At 34.0% G+C, this 19,800-nt stretch overlaps 1 protein-coding gene across 5 annotated transcripts in view; it reads right to left on the bottom strand.

Annotated features, from left to right (window-relative positions):
* Positions 1-19,800, bottom strand: part of RTTN (rotatin) — a 217,094-nt gene that overhangs the window by 61,401 nt on the left and 135,893 nt on the right. For all 5 annotated transcript variants that reach the window (XM_032152076.2, XM_058438269.1, XM_058438270.1 and 2 more), the window contains 3 exons: positions 10,177-10,366; positions 8,730-8,818; positions 716-809 (listed from right to left, as the gene is read on the bottom strand). In XM_032152076.2, coding sequence (XP_032007967.1) covers positions 716-809; positions 8,730-8,818; positions 10,177-10,366 — 373 coding nt within the window. The remainder of the gene's footprint in view (positions 1-715; positions 810-8,729; positions 8,819-10,176; positions 10,367-19,800) is intronic.

Raw genomic sequence — 19,800 nt, 5'->3', positions numbered from 1 at the left:
TTTTAATTCAGGAAGTTTTTCTAAATGTTTCAGAAAGCACTTTTTCTGCATATACTTATATGTATGCCAGGGTTCAAAATTACTTTCTTTTTAGGTAGTATAGGCCTTTCAAGTCAGGAATTTCATGCTACTGAATAAGGCTTATATACTCTCTAGAATTAAAAAAAAAAAAAAGCAAAGTTACAAATTTGAAGCATAGCAGGGTTGGAAGCAGTTCCTAGTACAAGGAGCAAAATTCATATATTGTCATTAATAAAAATTAGTCCCAAGTTGTGTACTGTGCATTTCTAATAAAATAAAGACTCAACACATTTTATGTGCCTTTAAATGGAAGCACAGCCTTAGAAAATACTTAAGACCAGAATCGCTTTACTTTCAAGTGGATTACTTGTAGCAAAGTGTTTTCTCAAAAGAAGGGAAAAAATAAAGTTAAGTTATACCCATCAGTTCCCAAATTCAAATGTCAAATACCTATGAGTGCCTAATAAGGAGCCATACAGGAATTGGACTATTTATTTGAGAGCCAAATTCCATTTATTAGTTAAGAGCATTTATTTTATTAATTTCTGATATATTGGTTCTAAATGTATTTCATAATGGTCTATAATTTATTTCATTAAAATTTTGTTCTTTAGACATTTACTTTCAAAATATCTGTCTGGACCAACTTGTCATTTTTCTTTTTGAAGGTAGAATGTCTTCACTAAAAGGATACCTTGAGCCACAAACTGGTCATGGGAGGCTTCAGGTAGAAGTGTTGTTGACTGCACAAGTGGCTGAAATTCAGTACTCTCCAATGAAGGTGCCACCTATGAAATCAGTAAATTATTTTACTTATTAATGTTACAGTACGGAAAATGAAACACAGGCAACATACACACAAGATATCCTTAAACAAGAAGGTTTAAAACAAAATTATACTAGTTAGGATAACTAGAAAAGATCCCATATCTTGGGAGTTACAGCAGTTTTTTTAAATGGCATTTCCACTTCTTCTTAAAGGAATTGGGAATTGTTATCATTTACATAAATCAGTAACTCAAAGGAGCAGTATTGACTTGAGGCCCATTTAGGAGTTTAAGGTTCCCATAAGGCCAATTCCCTCATTGCCCAAATGTTAGAAAGGCTAAAATATACCACCTTAACTATAATTCATTGTGATATTTTGCATTTCTTGGTTCATAATAAAGATATTTTTAATGTTCCAAATGGCACACATAAATTTTAATAGTGCCTAAAAAATTAGAAGTATTAAAAGATTTTTCTCTACCTCACCTCCTATCAAGGAAGAACACTAAAAAACTGTGCCAATATGCTGAGATTGCTTCAGAATACAACATTAAACATAACAAAATCTGTGGAAAGCAAGTACAATTTCACCTACAGGTTTATAATGAGCAGAGCGACCTTCTAAGACTGAAAAAGCACAAAGTGATGTGTTTGGCACCTCTTAGGTGAAAAACACGTGGTGAAGTCAGATAACTCTTTTCCTTACCATCAATTTCTCTTCTGTGAAGTAACATGAAGTGCCCATACCTGGGTAGCCTCCATATCAGTACACGCAACACAACATTAGCTATCCATAGAAGTTATAAACCATCATTCCAGACTCAGATCCTATGTAGCTCACAGTATTTGTACATTGATTATGTATATATCTTAACACTTAAGTAGAGTACCTTAGAATTACCATGATGAAATGAAAGCAAAAACTAAGGCTATTTTCATTTGCAGTTTCTAATAGTAAACAGAATATAAATTTGAAGAAATTACTAAAAATGGAATATACCGTTTTTTAAATCCCCCTTTTAACTTGAGCCCTTAACCATCTTTCACCGCATTAAGTATAACAGTCATGATGCCAAGAAGTAAGTGAGAAAGCTGCAGCTAAAAAATGTAAGCTAAGCACATAAAGTAATCTAAAAAGTAAATCTGGAAAAAAGTTCAGTCTAAATAAGTTAATCATAAATAAACATTAAGTGCCTTATTTTATGTAATATTAGATCCAGATACTAGGTAAAAATAACCTAAAGCTTGTTTATTTTTAAAAATATATTTGCCTACAATTGGCAATGAGAGGTATGTGAAAAAATGTCCCTGTCAACAGATATCAAGACAACATTTATAGTTCTGTGAAGAAAATAATCCTATGCCAAGACCGATATCACAAACTATGCACAAGCTAATATATCTGGCTCCTGCCACAACTCTTTTGGTTGTATAAGAAAAGTTAACGGGTTAATGATGCTGAAATCCTTTATCATTTCACTGAACATTCTTCCAATTGATAAAGACTCAAGAAGGCCTTATTAGTGATATAAATAGAAGTAGGTACCTGGTTTGTGGTTTCAACGATCAGTGTGGGAAAAGAAAGCTTATAAGGGCCCACTAAATACCTGGCTCATTAGAAGAAAGCAAAGTTGTGATTCACGACAAAGGTCAGGCATTAGTAAAGATGTGATTTTCCTTAGTCTAGTCCACAGAAGGGACACATAAGTTTAGAAAAGATGCTTTTAGAAAGTACCTTATTGTATTATAACTTACCCCATGTGGTTGGGGAAACACAATGATTGCTTTATATGGCGCTTTAAAATTGATTATGGATGATTTATATTTCTACTAGCCTCTATTTTTTAAGTGTGCTAAATTAACATGTTGCTATTTTAATAACTAAAAGCAAAAAAGCATTGAAGCAAATTGTCCCAGTTCTATGCTCAAATCTTTGCTTGTTTAGATATAATCTCCAATAGATAGTATTTGGTTACATTTGATAAAGTACATCGATATGTAAATATGTTACTTTTCACCTTAAAATCCAAGTAATAACTAGACAATTTTGGCATTCAAGTATTAGCTACTGGAAGGTGCAGTATGAGCCTATGAAGCTATAGGGAGAAAAAGCCTGACCTAGTCCACGTCCTCATTTAGAGAAAAGCACCACAAGGGATTTGTCCGAGTTGAGAGTAATTAGGATTCTCAGTCCAGAACTGCATTCATGACAGCATAAATGCGTTAAAATCAGAGGCAGTCCTCAGACGTACCTCTTGAGAAAGCTAGCTGGCCTTGTTTGACAGGCTTGCTTCTTTCTCCCTGATCCCCCTGTGTCCCCGTGGAACTTCAGCTACACTAACTTCACCTGCCCCATCCCAGGTGAAGGAGAAGGAATTGGCTTAGTTTAAGAGCAAACTTAGTCTGCTTAAGTCATCCCTTCCTGTCAAGCTTCTCACTGCTCTCTACCTCACAGTAAGTAGGATAACTAGGGTTGTCCTCTTACAACAGCGAGAGTCTAATTCTTGTATCTATCACTTGCTCAATTCATTAGAATGGGCTAAGTGCAAAATCACAATCTAGACTTTTCCCTCGCTTTCACATCTGCCACATGACATATCCTGAGATCTTCAATTTATAATCCCTCAATAAGACAAAAAAAATCTGAATTTGAATATATTTCTAGACTTATCACTTTACAGATATTACAAAAGACGATACAAGCTTTTTAGAGCAGGTTGATGCTACTTAAAGGTACTGTCCTAAAACAGACTCAGATTAGTGTAATGGATGTTGCTAGGGGATAGGAGCTGGGGAAAGGGGGAGATGTTTGGTCAGAGTGCAAACTTTCAGATAAGATGAGTATGTTCTGGGGATCTAATGTGTAGCATGGTGAATATGGTTAATAACACTGCACAGTCTACTTGAAATTTCTTAAGAGAGTAGACCTTAAGTGTTCTCACCACAAAAAACAAACAAACAAAAAAGTTTAACTCTAAGGTGACAGATGTGTTAACTAATTTGACTGTAGTAGTCATTTCATCACATATACATATATCAAGTAATCTCACTGTATATCTCAAATATATACAGTTTTGTCATTTTAGCTCAAAACTAGGGGAAAATAAAAAATAAAATGGACTCAAATCTTGCTTATAAAAACTGAAAAAAAATTGTTCTTCAATGTGTTTGTAAGCAGATTTGGTAACTAAAGGTTTCTAAATTATGCTTCAGTGTAAAATAAGCAGCTAAAATTAAGAAAGTCCCTTTGAAATCACTGAAAATAGCAAAGTCATTTGCCATATCCAAGTAGAATTGGAGTGTAAAAAACAATTTCTGTCATACAAGCAAAAATGCATCAATGTACAAAAATGATTTTCTTTGTAACTGTCTTACAGAAACAAGTAAGACACTTTAACTCCTTTTGAAAGTTAATTCAGAACTTGAATATTGTATTTGCCAAAATGATCTAATAATAGTTTCATCATCTTCCCTCAAGAGCAGTACTGGTGCCAAAAAAGTTTATTTAATTGTTTTTAAAAAGGTACAAAGGGAGAAAATAAGGATTGTAGTGTGAAAAAAATAAAGTACAAGTCTAGCCACGTTTTGAAAACATGGAGAAATATAAGATATGAAGGGTTTCTAAGAGATTCTAAGTTCCATGTGTTCATTTTAATAAATAATACCTTTCTCTATATGCCCAAGAGCAGGAAAGCTTTGGCATGCTTCTCAATTTGTAATCATTAATTCTAACCAAATTATAACAAGAAATTTAAATTATTTCAACTAATAGATTCATAATTCAAATGCATTATGTACAATATACGTAAAAAAAGAAAGCTCAGAAAATTCCTCTGAAGGAATGAGCAGAAGATGATAGACGATTCTTGCATGTCTAACTAAAGGATCACTTAAAGAGACAGATTATCACCACAACATAGTCACAGTTCCTATGCCGTCCTGTGTGTAATCTAAGAGCACAAATTTCCAAGAGCTTGTCTCACTTGTATTTTCCTCCTAACTAAATACACAAGGTTGTTAGACTCTGGATAATCCACAAGTAGCTGAAATTTATTTAAACAGAGTATAACATTTTCTTTCTCTTTCCACCATCACACAAACTGCCACCTCCTCAAGTTTTCCTGGGGTCACCATGCTGGAGGTATTTTTATGTCCTATCAGTGACGCCTATGTAAAAACTATTTTTCTTTTAGAAAGCCTCTTGGATCCATCCCTGCTTAAATTGTCCTCCGTCCACTCTTCCTTCTATAAAACAATTTTAACTACCATCAAATGAATGTCAATACATTGTTTCTCTCATATCAGTTGTAATGTTTCATGCCATTCCATGCTGCTGAAATATCCTTACATCTTTATCTTTATAGCTATTATATCTTACCTCTTCAAATCCAAAAGCTGACACAGCTTTCTTAACTAACTCCTATCTGATTAGTCAGGTCATCAAACTTTAGCTTTCCGTCCCACATTCCACTCCAAACAGCCTCTTGCATTTTCTGAATGTTAATGCCTTCAGTATAACACAACTTCATATTTAGTTAGAAAGTCTAAGTATGCTTTATGTCCTCAAGTAGACTTTTGTCATTTGTTAAGTGGTCACTGAATCCTAAGGAATATTTGAATCTTTTCAGTCCCTTGCAAATGTGTGTATGCATATAAAAGAGAAGGGGATAATATTTTAAAGCCCATTTCAGTTGCCACACCCTACACAAAATCACTTTTCATTTCATCATTCCTTTTAAAGAAACCTCACTGTCCCTTGACTACACTATCTTTTATGGGATCAATCACATCTGGCCCTAGGGTGAAGGAGGAAGCAAACATACTTCTGGACTCAAAAGAATGGTCTACCAGTTACCACGCTAGGAACTTGAACAAGCATCCACTTCGTGGAGTGGGACCTTACTCCATGCCCTAATTTCCTCTTTTGCAAAATAGTAACAATGCTTTTCAGTTTTTTTAAGACTATGAAGTGTAAAAATTCTCTTTAAATGTTTAGAAAAACTAAAATCAGTTTGCTTTAAATCCGTGCTCCAGAAAAAGTTTGAAAGTATCACATAGCTCACAAAGAAAGGCTCAAAAAGAAAGGAATTACATTTCCCACGTTTTATTTTGACAACTGATAAATTTAAAAAAATACAGACATAGTTCTGCTCAGGAACAACAGAAGAGACCGAATTTTGGTCATAAAGCTGTTGCTGCACACAGGTGTGTAAGAGGCACAAACAGCTATCCATCTTGGATATAAACGTGATTTCGAGAAGAAAAACTACACCTAATGGCTGCATCCTCCTACCCCGGAGGAGGAGAATATCGAGTTTGATAGAGGCCACTCCTGAGGAAGCATTTACAAGGGCGATGCCCCAAAGCTAACAGTGACACTCTGCTTACTCTATCTGCAGTTTATCAAACATACAGGACCCAACAATCCTTACAATGCTTGCCAAACAACTGAACTAATATACATTAGGTAACAGCACGAAAGTCCCTAACTTGGCATTAACAGCAAAAAATGGATAGTGACCCAGGAGAACATGCTGGATGACATGACCCAAATCAAAAGATGATGCTTTCCTTGGAAAGACAAAATAGAAAAACCAGCCAACCAACCAATATAAGTTGCATTTTTTCTCAATTCTGAGACAAACAAAACAAAGATATAAATAAGCAGATAAGCTGATTAATAAGATTTACATCCACTCGGCGAGGCGCAGGGGCTCACGCCTGTAATCCTAGCACTTTGGGAGGCTGAGGCGGGCGGATCACGAGGTCAGGAGATCGAGACCATCCTGGCTAACATGGTGAAATCCCGTCTCTACTAAAAATACAAAAAATTAGCCAGGCGAGGTGGCGGGCGCCTGTAGTCCCAGCTACGCGGGAGGCTGAGGCAGGAGAATGGCGTGAACCCCCGGGGGCGGAGCCTGCAGTGAGCCAAGATCACGCCACTGCACTCCAGCCTGGGTGAAAGAGCAAGACTCCTTCTCAAAAAAAAAAAAAAAAAAAAAAAAGAAAGATTTACATCCACTCAACTTATACCTCAATTTGTAACTTCAACATTTTCTTACACATAAGAAAGTATGACTTGGTCTAAGTACTGACAGCTTTGGTTTAAAGTAATACTGGCAGAATGAAAACACTCTCCAGATTTTTTTTCTGCTGGGACAAAGATACACATCATCTTGGGTACGGTAAAGAAAATATAACTAGTAGAATTAGTGTACTAAAACTATTTTTGTAAATAAAAGTCCCATTCTAAAAATTCTGTTTGGAAACCTCCCAAAAAAGTAAAAAGTAAACTCTGTGAAAATTCTAACAGAATACACTAGCCTTTGGAGAAAATAATAAGAAATAAATTTTACACATATTACAAAATTCTTTAAAAAAAACTGAAAAGATTCCATTGGTATATATTTCTAAAAGTCTGTGTTATATCCAAACACAAACAAGTTAAAGATCTTCACTTTAATCGGGGTGCTTCTTTCTTTAATAATGACTACAGTAAGAATTTCCAAATTTTCTCAGAAAATCTAGTATTCTAACCTGTAAGATTTATATATTATTATAAAATAGAGAAATTCAAAAGGTTGATATGCTTTTGCTTTTTGTATTTAGGTTTTCTTGTATAGGATAAATATGACTTGAGTGCTCACCACGAAATAGCTAAGATAACTCAAAGTTAATTAGTGCAATTATTATTTACTGAGTACCTATTAAAAGCAAAAAAACTGAAATATGTACAAAGATTTCAAGGCTAATCTAAAGCCCTTTTGACAAATAGGCTAACCAAACAAAATTTACTTTTAAGCACACATTCATGCTGTCCTTCTGTGAACTAAGTAACCAATTAAGACAATTCACTTCGGCATTTATCATATTACTGCTCTTGTTGAGACAAAGGTACACACTATCTCCACCTTGGAAAGGAAAGCATGACATCTAGTGGAAACTCTTACTTTTCCATATGAAGATCCAATGTAGCACTAAACACAAATACTTCTCTTGAATCTAGGGAAAAAAAGACTTAAAACTGTAGCAAAACGTATCAGTCTTTTGAGAAACTAGGAGATAGATTAAACATAATCTTTACATTATAATGTCTGTATAATAATTATTATTCTTATATTATTTTTGTTCCTGGAAACAGGTGTATCAAATCTTTGCCTTCCTGATATGTTGTATAATACAGTAATTATTCCAAAAACCCTTTAAAATTAAAAGTAACGTTTCCCAGTTGAGAAAAAATGATTCTGCATGTTTGTAAATAACTGAAACCTAGTATCAATCATTCCTTATAAATACTCAGTGTTTCAAACTTTTCTGCAAAAAAAGCAACTAATGCATGAATGAAAGGGGAAGCAAAGAAGGCAGGCAGACAGGCATATATAAATTTCAGGTATTCCAGATAAACTTCTATGTGATGCAAGTATTTAGAAGTGTGTTTAAAGTTGTCAGCACCACACTAGAATCATTTGAATGTTCTTCATATTGCCCTGCCCTTAAGCACAATTTCAGGGTAATCAACCATTTTTAATCACGTAGGATTTGTTCTCTTCTAATACTAGTGATAAACATATTTTCACACTTTTGTACTTTCAAAAAAGGTAGGAGGTTGAAAATTCTCAACTAAAGGGATATTCGGTGTAGCTATACCGTAGCAAGGCACACCCTAGTTCAAACTCCAGTTCTGCTACCTATAGCACTAATGATCACAAAGTTACTGTACTTCAGAGTGGCTTGCGCACACAGAAAAGCAAGATAAGTATCTGTAATGTACAACTGATGTGCAGGTTGAATACGATAATTTAGCAAAATTCTGCAGACAGCACTTAGAATAAATCATAGCTGTTATAACCTTACACTTTGTATTCTTAACTCTCCCACTATGCAAATTCAAATTTTTTCAGAGATTCAAAATGAAGGACTTATGCATTCTTTGCAAGTACCGTTGTTTCTGAGGTGGAGAGAGAACTTGGATCTCGATCCTGACTTATCCTAGATGGAGCCCTCCAAAACTTGAATGAGTCATCTAAACCTGCAACAACGAGAAAACTGTTAACATGGACACCCTCCTACGAACTCTAACAATTAACTAAAAGGGTACTCATTACAGGAAACCAATTTAAAACTAAAGAAAGAAAAAAACTTATATGGATCTGGCTTCTGAGATAGACCATTATTTTAAAAAAAAAAAATCTAAGGAAAGAGTTTTTTTTAATGTGCATAAGAATCACTGAGAGCTTGCTAAAGCAGCTGCTTCAGCCCCAGCCCCAGAGGCTCCAATACCCCAGGTCAGAGTGGAAGCCCTGAGTGTTCACTTCTAACAAGTTCACAGGAGATGCCAATGCTGTTAGTTTAAGGGCCATGCTCTGAGTAACTGATCCAGAGAAATGCAAACAATTAAGTGAGTCACTTTTCTAATAGGGATATTTAAAATGTTCAAACTTCATCAAATCTCATTTTGTTGATTCCTCCAAGAAGTAAACAGAAAAGTGAATCACACATTCACACTTAATAATTTGGGGATAAAGGAACTTCATGTCTTCAACTTAACTCTTAAATGGCTCAGAAAGAATATATATAGATCATACATATCCATTTATTTATATACACATACACACACATGTGGTAAGATGTAAATACAGTAAAATGTTAACATTTGAGAATTTTTTTGTACTATTCCTGAAGCTTTTCTGTAAGTTTGAAACTATGGCAAGATTCTAAAAAATTATTATAAAAATGAATTTAAAAATAAAAGCTATTTATATTATTAAATTACTATTTATTACAAGATATAATTATTTTCATGTGCTCAGATCTTATACTTAGCAAATCTATGAGAACCTACAAACAAAAGGAATAAAAAGGTTTCAGGAAAATATTGTGACAAATAAGTAACATACTAAAATAAATAACTTTTTGATACATGAGCAAAATGAATTAGAAAATATAGTGGGAAAAGGTCTCATTCATAAGAAGGATAAAAAAACTGTACATTGCTTAGAAGTGAAAGTTCCAAAAAAGTTTGAGATGTTAATAGAGAAAGAAACTATAAAATTGTACTGATGGGCATAACTTATAAAATATTAATAAGATGTCAAAAATAATTTCCATGAAGAATTTATAACATACAAAAATGCTTGCAGAATATTTAGTGAAAGAAGGAAATACACAAATGTACACAAGATATGAACATAATTACATAAAACAAACAAAGGCTATACAGAGAAAGAAGACTGGAAGAAAATACATCTCTCTGGGTGGTGGAACTGGAAATGCATGTTTTCCCTGTATACTTTCATTTTTCAAATTTTTGAAACAAATATATGTATTTTTAACAGTTTTTAAAAGTTACATATTACAAAAATAAAAATATAAAGATGTTGTACTTACCATTTAAATCATTGCTTTCTGAATTTCTATCAAAAGCAGAAAAATTCAAATCAAACATACACCGTCCTAGGTAACAATGTTTTACCATCTGATTCAAATGTTCATAAAAATGGCAGTGATATAAAAGAGCCTGAAGGGCAGGTTTTCCAATGAGTGATAGGCCAGAGTCCTCATCATGGACACAGGGACCCTGTAGGAAAAGAGGAAAAGAAGAAGGAAACACTGATTTATCCAACAATTTCCTTAAAAAGATCCATTGTCTCCTCTCAAGGAAACAAATGGGTCCCAGATGCTCCCATCTCCTTCCACTCTGCTTTTGTCCTTACACAGTTATAGCAGCCTGACCTAGGACAAATTATTCCATAATACTCTAGGTCTTTGCTGCCTAAACACCTCCGTGAAGGGACAAAGCTCATCTTTCTCTTGAGGGGCCATTTCATTTAAAATGTTTCTATGGAATGATCAGCTTTAACCAAGAAATCATATACTTGAGCCAAAAACACAATAAAAGCAGTATTTTTAAACCTACATATAATAGTACAATAATAGGTGTTAAAATATATGAAATAAGATGGTCCATATATTATGTTCAGGATTATTTTTTATACCTATCCCTAACCCAGGTAAAATGAAAAGGTCCATTAATATCCAAATGGCAAAATCTGTCACATTACTTCCCACTGAATTAATTCTGACAAGGAAAAAAAACCACATGTACACATACACACACATGAACTGCCACCAGGAGGCTGAAAAGAATCTGCTATTACACAATTTTTCTCTTTGCATTTTTCCCTATTTTTTGCATTGTCACTTACTACTTTTCCTGGAATATCTAATAGCAAAAAGCAAGCAATGAGGATTGGTTTGAAGTTTGCAAATAATCCTATTGTTAGTTTATAAATATTTCTACTTTCTGGGAAATGATAATAAAGTTAAGATTTTAAAACAGGCCATAAGAGAAAAATAAAAGATAGCAAACAGAAATCTAAGAGCCAACAGGAAAGATATGTTCAAAACATATTCCAAGTTGACCTTTAACCATAAGATTTGTGTGTGTGTCTCTTCTCTCACCCTCTCCATCACCAAGAGAAGATGGATATTTTAACTTACTCTTCAGGAAGACAAAGGAATTCACAAGTTAAAGGCCTAACTACACTAACAAGGTTATTTCTATTAACACTTCTTTTTAAGGACATTTATATACATCATTATAATGAAACCTCTTCAATATTCAATGTCTTTTATGACTATGAAGTTGTTATTGCTGTGTTGTAACAAATCTACCAACACTGGGCGCTTACTCGTCCTAAACAGAGCAATTTATATAAGAAATAAGACTATTGTAATGAACAGCCAGCACATTGTGGTCACTGTCGTTATTTTAAATGTAGAGGTCTAGAAGAATCAGGTAAAATAGAGAGAAATACAAAGTGAATGGGGTTATGTGGCTCCTGTTTATTAACCAAGGCATATGCTACAGGTACTGGCGCCCTTTAATACATTACCTTATTTTATTATATAGAATGAAGTATTCACCCAAAATCACAGAGTCAATCTTAACATTCACAGCTTCAAGAAATTCTATCTTTTAAGCAAGTTATAACATACTTAAATGTACAAAACATGCCAAACACCCAAGAGATTTGCAATAAACTGCTTAATATCACAAATTAGAGTCCTCATTATAATAATACAGGGAAGGAATTAACAAATAAGACAAGAATTGTAGGGGGTTTACTAACTTCACTCCATCTAAAAAATTCAATAAATCAAAAGTGATTAATCAAAGTTGTACAAAAACTGTTTTTCAAATTATATTTTATAATGATACAAAGAACAACTTAAAAATATTTTGCCATACAGATTATATAAAATTACCCAATTTTTCATATTTTTGCAAAATTATGTCTACATGAATGCTTCCTCTATCAGTTACCACAACCCAAAATTCACAAAAGTTTAATGAAAATAGAGAAGAGAATGTAAACTGTATAAATCTTGAAAACAGAACAAAACGACATTTACAGCTCTTTGAGAGCTCTTAAATCTGCTGCTTCTTTATTCTGTTCAAGGCCTACTGAGGCTGATGGCTATACCAACTGTTAGGGAGACAAGAGTTACAAACCCACTGTCTTCTAAAATCTAACATTTCTTTAGTTTTTAAGTATTTTAGAAGTGAGAAGTTATATGTGTAAATATGATATTAGAACTCTTGCAATTATTCTCTAAATATGTAAAATTGTCACAGTGATAAAGAACTTAGTTCAATAACATTTTCCCTTCAATAAATTAAAAATTCATTTTCCAGTTCCTATTAATATAAACACAGACTTAGAAAATATAGGTAACAAAGAAAGTCATAATAAGAGACACAAATTTATAACTAAATCTATCTAATAAAGTTTAGAATCTGTTCTATCTTTCCCCTGTTTATAAATCATGGTAAAAATTATTCAGCCTACCAAGATTGAAGAAGCTAATTTAGCTTATGAACAAAAAATTTAGTATCATAGAAAATAGTGCAAAAAGGTTTAAGATACGGAAATAAAAAAGGAAATAACAGAAAATAAATTCAAGAGGGCTAATAAGGGACTTACAATTTCTGGAAAGATAAAATATAACACAAAAAAAGGAAAATTCATCTTAAAAGAAATAAATATGAAAAGATTTGTCAGAGCCAAAGAAAAATAGAAGATCCAAATCTTCAAATTAAGGAGCTTAACAAATGTCAAGGAAGAAAAATGGAAAAAAAGATACCTAATAAAAAAAAAATTCTAAAACATTGAGGACAAAGAGATGATAATGAAAGAAAACATCAGCCATAAAGAAGTAAAAAGAGTCAGATGAAAATTCAACTTCTCATCAGTAGCACTGGATGCTAGAATACAGTGAAGCAAAATTCTTGGGAGGAACAATTTTCACCAAACATATGGTAACTAACCACACTATCAATCCAGGGCAATTTAAAGACATTTTCAAATATGCAAGAACTTGTGATATTTACCTCTCATGCACTTGTTACTAGGTACCAGTACAATCATTTTGAGAATTATGACTAGGAAAAGAAATTCTAACAGAAGAGAAAGGATGAGTAAGAGCTTCGAAAAACTTAAGACATGAGACATGATATGGACCCACAATATAAGAAAAAACAAACAGGAACCTCAAGGGAAAATAAATCACCCAAATGAATTTTTAAATTATATTTTTATATCTACAGATATACACACACACGTATACATGTATACATACACACAAATACCAGAAAACTTTTCCACTGAGTATTAGATGAGTTGGTCCTGGAAGCAGAGATAAGAAAGTGTAATCACAGCCCACTAAGTGTCTCTGTAGTGAGTTACAGTTTTCAACTTTTAGAAGCAACCTACAGATAAAATTGAGACTGCAGATGAGAATGTAAACATAATCAATGCTCACAAAGCAAAAGTAAAAATAAAATTATTAAAGATGAGTATTAGAAATGGAAGAGGAAAGACTGAAGAAAGGACAGGTATATCTCAGCCATGTCTTATTCATCTCAAAATGGGTTGGGGTCAAAAGATATGATGCATGGGTGACAAAACCAGGAAGAGCAAGTGTGACCAGTGGAGAAATAAGAGCAGTAATACCACTATGGTACTACAAGATACTGTGGTATCTGCAGGAAATTGTGTACATGAGCTAAATCCTTAGGTACTAAAGTAGTATATGAATAAATACATTATTGCAAATATGCTATTTAGATATACAGTGGTAACTTCCTGAAGAATTAAAATCAGAGGTAAAACTGTCTCAGTGAATGGAGAGGGATAGCGAATTTCACTATAAGCTCTATTAGCTTTTTTAACCATACGTATTTATTACTTGAAAAAAAAATTTCTTCTAAAAAGTTCAATTAGTGCATTCAAAATATTTTTGAACTGCTCAAAAGAAAACCAAGTAATGTGAAATATGCACATACTACATAAAAATTATTTTATTTTTTATTTAACTAAGCATTAAGCCTGAATCCCCATTCTCTACACTTATTGAGAGCTTTATAATGGAGCCAAGCCCAGGATATGCACAAAAGATGGCCAGGCTCGGGCTTTCACAGATAACTAGTGGTTCAAGGGCCAGAACAATGAAGTCTTTCATGCACACACTAGGCTCTGCTCCATACATCCATCAGTAATTGATGGGGTTATCTTTTAGCATAGTGGGGAAATTAGCCCAATCAGGTCTAATTGCTCTGTCTCAAGACATCTGTATCATGACTAGCCTCACCCTCAGGTGAGTTCTGGGGCTGCCAGATCATCTGCTGAATTGCCAGAGAGAGCTGAGAAGGAAAGTAAGAAAGCTCTTCAAATCACCAGAATGCCATTACAAATACATTTACAAAGAAAACTGCAAATTAATTATGTCATATCAAGCTCCAATTAATTTGAAAACATCTTTATCAAGAATGCAAATCAGAGTATTAATTTTAAAATGCATATTATACTCCTAGTGTCAGTGCTAATATACCCATTAGCTATAATTGAAAAGGTACTAGAAGCAAAGTAAGAATAACATTTAAGAAGATATAATATTTTCAAGGAGAAAAATGAATTATTGGCATATATAATAAAAATGCTATAATATAATCCAAAGACTGTAAAAAAAATGACCCTAAATACATTAGAAATCCGGAACTACATGTAAAATATGAATATCATTACAATGATATCAGTTTACCAAGTACTCATTGTCTTCTGGAAATACTCATGATGCTTCATAACAAACATATTAAAAGATAAAAATAATACATATTAATCATATCAAATATCAAAATAATATATAACTATAAATGAGTTGACTATTTAAAACATATACACAGACAATTACTAGCTTTGTTCACTGACAGGACATAGAAGCAACGACACCTCAGGAACAATGAATACATCTAGAACGCAGATCTTGGTTTCTAAATACCATTCTCCATGAAAAGAAATCAGAGCCTTGGAGCAAATATCTGATTCCAGGATGGAGCTGGGACAGTCTAGAACACTTTGCTGTACCAGAAGTAAGGAAATGGCTCAAATATTGATAAAGACACAAGAACCATCATGAAGAAATTTCCCCGGGACAAAGCTAGAATGATTTGAACATTGAAACAAACAATGATAGAAACAGATTATAGCCCATTAAATAAACTTAAGAATCTTCAATCCATGCTGGTGTAAATAAGTGAATCACTAAATAAGCAAGGAAGAACAAAAAGTTCTTCCTTACAGTAGCATGTAATAAACATAGAAAGAAATGATGGAATTAGAAAATCATTTGGCAACAATTCTGTAATAACTGTTTCAGATAAGAATCATGAATGGAATTTAAAACTAGGAAAACAGTGTGGAGATTTCTTAAAGAACTAAAAGTAGAACTACCAGTGGGATTCAGCAGTCCCACTACTGGGTATCTACCCAGAGGAAAAGAAGTCATTATACAAAAAAGATACTTGCACACACGTTTATAGCAGCACAATTTGCAATTGCAAAAATGTAGAACCAATTCAAATGCCCATCAACCAATGAGTGGATAAACTGGTGTGTGTGTGTGTGTGTGTGTGTGTGTGTGTGTGTGTGTGTGAGATACACACACGATGGAATACTACTCAGCCATAAAAAGGAATGAATTAATGGTATTCGCAGTGATCTGGATGAGATTGGAGACTATTATTCTAAGTGAAGTAACTCAGGAATGGAAAACCAAACATCATATATTCTCACTCATAAGTGGGAGCTATGCTATGAGGATGCAAGGGCTTAAGAATGACACAATGGACTTTGGGGACTTGAGGGAAAAGGGTGGGAAGGGGTGAGGGATAAAAGATACAAACTGTGTGCAGTGTATACTGCTCAGGTGATGGGTACACCAAAATCTCACAAATCACCACTAAAGAACTTACTCATGTAATCAAACACCACCTGTTCCCCAATAACCTATGAGAAAAAAAAAAAGTAAAACAAAACAAAAAACTAGTGAAGGAAAGTTTGATGAGAAACAGATATTTACAGTCTCAGAGCACCTCCTTCCAAAAGAAAAAACTGTAACTTTACAAAGGACAAAACAGGCAGATTCTATATTTACTAAGTAATCAAAGTTAATATCACCAACAATGGGAAAGAGCAATATAATATCTCTTGACATGATGCACTGAGAACCCATCACTTCTATGGTTTTTCTGCCAAAAATGCGTAACTCAAATCTAAACCTGGGGAAAAGGACAAATCTAATTGAAGGATATTACAAAAAATAAGTAGCCTGCATTCTTCAAAAATGTTAAGATCATAAATATTTAAAATTTTGAAACTATTTCAGATGAACGAAAGCATATATGTAAGACAAGTATATGCAATGTGTATTCCTGAACTGGATCTTGGATCCAGGATTGGATTTTTTTTCTTTTGTTTTTTCTATTAAAAACAGCAGTGGGACAACTGAAAAACCTTGAGTAATCTCCTAATTTTGATAATTATTATTGTGATTATGTAAGAGGGTATTTTTATTTTTAGGAAATCCACACTTAAGTGTTCAGAGGAAAAGAAGCATTATGTCTACAACTCTCCAATAGTTTAGAAAGAAGACACTAGACAGAGCTGAAGTAAATGTGTAAAATAACATTTGGGGAATCTGGGTGAAGAGTATATAAAAACTGTATTGTTTCTACAAATTTCCTATAAATCTAATTTTTTTCAAAATCAAGTTTAAAAAGTCTGTGTACCAATTCAAAGTCCTGTCACAAACATGGAAAGTAACTAGAGCGTGAACAAGTTTATTTAAATCACAAACTGACAACCCATCATGTTATTTAAGTGCATGAAATTACCTTTTACATTTAAATGTGAGATCATTTTTGAGTGGAAAGAACTTTAAAATTATGCATCATCATACATAACATGATTATAACAATGTTTCCTGGGTACATGTCATCCCCTGTAGCCCAAGAGTACTAAATTGGATTATCTGTGAATCTCCAATATTTAGACACTCAACAAATGTTTACAGAAATGAACTGAGACAAATTACATCAATAATCCATCTCTAATCAATAGATTTCTTGTTATAATCAACTCTAAAATTGGTTGTTAAAGTTTCAGGGATACGGATTTGCGACACTAGTCTTCAAACTAAACCCAGTTATGAAACCATCCACATTCAGGAGTCTTAACTCCTAGTCAGACTGTGGGAAACTGGTCTGAAAAACACTGGACAGTTGGGAGCCACAATACAGTTTCGCGTCAACTGAATATTGGCTCTGTTTTCTCTCCTTGGCAGGGAATGTAGTATGCAGGGTTTTTGTTTTTAGAGACAGAGTTTTGTTCTGTCACCCAGGCTGCAGCACAGTGACACAATCATAGCTTACTGTGGCCTCAAACTCCTGGGCTCAAGCAATCCTCCTGCCTCAGTCTCCTGAGTAGCGAGGGACTACAGGTGCATGCCACCATTCCAGGCCAATTTTTAAAATTTTTTTTAGAGATGGGGTCTCACTATGTTACCCAGGCTAGTCTCAAACTCCTAGGCTCAAATGATCCTCTCACCTCAGCCTCCCCAAGTGTTGGGATTATAGGCATGAGTCACCATGCCCAGCTGGGATGTAGCTTTGAATGAGGCTGAGTTTGACTCAAGAACAAGACCAATATTTATAAATATCCCTCTGAAAAGTTAGTGTCCTGAATATAAAAGAGCTGTGATACACCAAAGACTGACACAGCAGGAACTGGGTTCTCATATCCAGCAGGGGCCTGGTATCAAGGCCCCTAGTAGGAGTGCTGGATGCCCAGGGAAGACAGGCCGAGATACTTCATCTGCTCCTCCTTTTGGTGACCACCTCACTTCCGGTATGCTTCTGCATCCACGGAAAAATGAGACTTACGCTACGAAAATTAAGGCTTTATTTCTAACTGTTATTTACTTATGATATTAAGACCAAAAGGATAACTCCAATGTTTTGCACATTTTAACGAATCAGTGAAGAGAGATGCAGCAGTTACTTTCTCTGTGGTAGGGGTTGGGAGAAATATTTTTAAAAATACAAAAAATGTAGCCCTGTCAGAAACAAACATTCTACATAGGAAGATTAAGTTAAATGGCAAGAAATAATGCAAATATGGAAAATAACCTAATTTAGTGGTAAGACATTAAATGTTGGTGTCTTTAAAAGGAAGATTAAAATGGGAATTGCAGTGGTTGGTAAAATTATTTAATACTTTAAAAAATAAATTGTTTTAAATTATTTACTTTTATCTTGTCTGAGAAAAGATTTAAGGCCCATTACAAGGAAAAGTAAATTGTAACATGATAGTAAATGCATACCAGGGATAAAAGAAAGAAAAAAGCCAGAGATACGAAAAAAGTGCAACCATGAATAAAGCTTAGAAGGTAAGCTGGGTATGGCAGAATGTGCCTGCGGTCCCAGCTACTCAGGAAGCTGAGGCAAGCATATAGCTTGAGCCCAGGAATTCAAGGCCAGCCTGGACAACACAGTGAGACCCCATCTTTTTTTTTTTTTTAAGTACATACAGAAAAAGTCACAATTGATAAAAGGGCTCTACTTTCTGGCATCTAACAATAAAAGGGAAACTCGGCTATAATATTATTCATAATTTATATATGCATATTATTACTACTCACAAGTACAACAATTCTAGATCATGACATGAAGTAGGAATTTATGCTACTGTGCAGGGGAAAGAGAGGAAAAGGAGTAGTAATTATAAAGAGAATGCTTCAGAAAGCCTATGAAACGAGCACTAGCGGGCATTAATTTAGACTGCAGGCAGGAAAACAAAGTGGAAAGCAATAGAAGCAATTCTCTTTGCTAAAAAAAAAAAAAATCAAATATTTACCTCAATCAAAATAAAATTTTAACAATGCTCCTAAACATGCTGTTTCATGCTATATCCTCCAAAATACTATGAAAGGTACACTAAAATAAGTAAATGAAACATTTTGTTGAATAAGATTATTATTCATAATTCTACCAGACTGTTTGAATTTTAAACTACTGGCTATGTGGTCCCTTTTTCGTGGTTGTGAAGGACCACGTGCCCCACTAGCTGCACCCAGAGACAACCGTCTTGTTTCCTTCTTGCAGCAGCTGTTTCTACTTTGGAATTTCAGACCCCACTAAACTTTCTTAAAATTGCACGACAGATATACTGGGTTAACTACTTTCACTGCCAAGGAAGAACACTTAAACAAACAAAAATAACCAAAAAAAAAAACTGAAAAGAGAGGAAGAAAATCTGAGTTTATTAAAAAGCATACAAGATTGTCCTTATTTCTCCAATTTTTCTTAAGACTAGCAAAAGTTTTAGGTCTAACATGTAAGTCTTTAATCCATCTTGAATTAATTTTTGTGTAAGGTGTAAGCAAGGGATCCAGTTTCAGCTTTCTACATATGGCTAGCCAGTTTTCCCAGCACCATTTATTAAATAGGGAATCCTTTCCCCATTTCTTGTTTTTGTCAGGTTTGTCAAAGATCAGATAGTTGTACATATGCGGCATCATTTCTGAGGGCTCTGTTCTGTTCCATTGATCTATGTCTCTGTTGTGGTACCAGTACCATGCTGTTTTGGTTACTGTAGCCTTGTAGTATAGTTT

Source organism: Hylobates moloch, unplaced genomic scaffold, assembly GCF_009828535.3.
Source record: "Hylobates moloch isolate HMO894 unplaced genomic scaffold, HMol_V3 SCAFFOLD_5, whole genome shotgun sequence".
NCBI lineage: Eukaryota > Metazoa > Chordata > Mammalia > Primates > Hylobatidae > Hylobates > Hylobates moloch.
The sequence above is the reverse complement of the archived record's forward strand: the minus strand, read 5'-3'. Positions and strand labels throughout refer to the sequence as shown.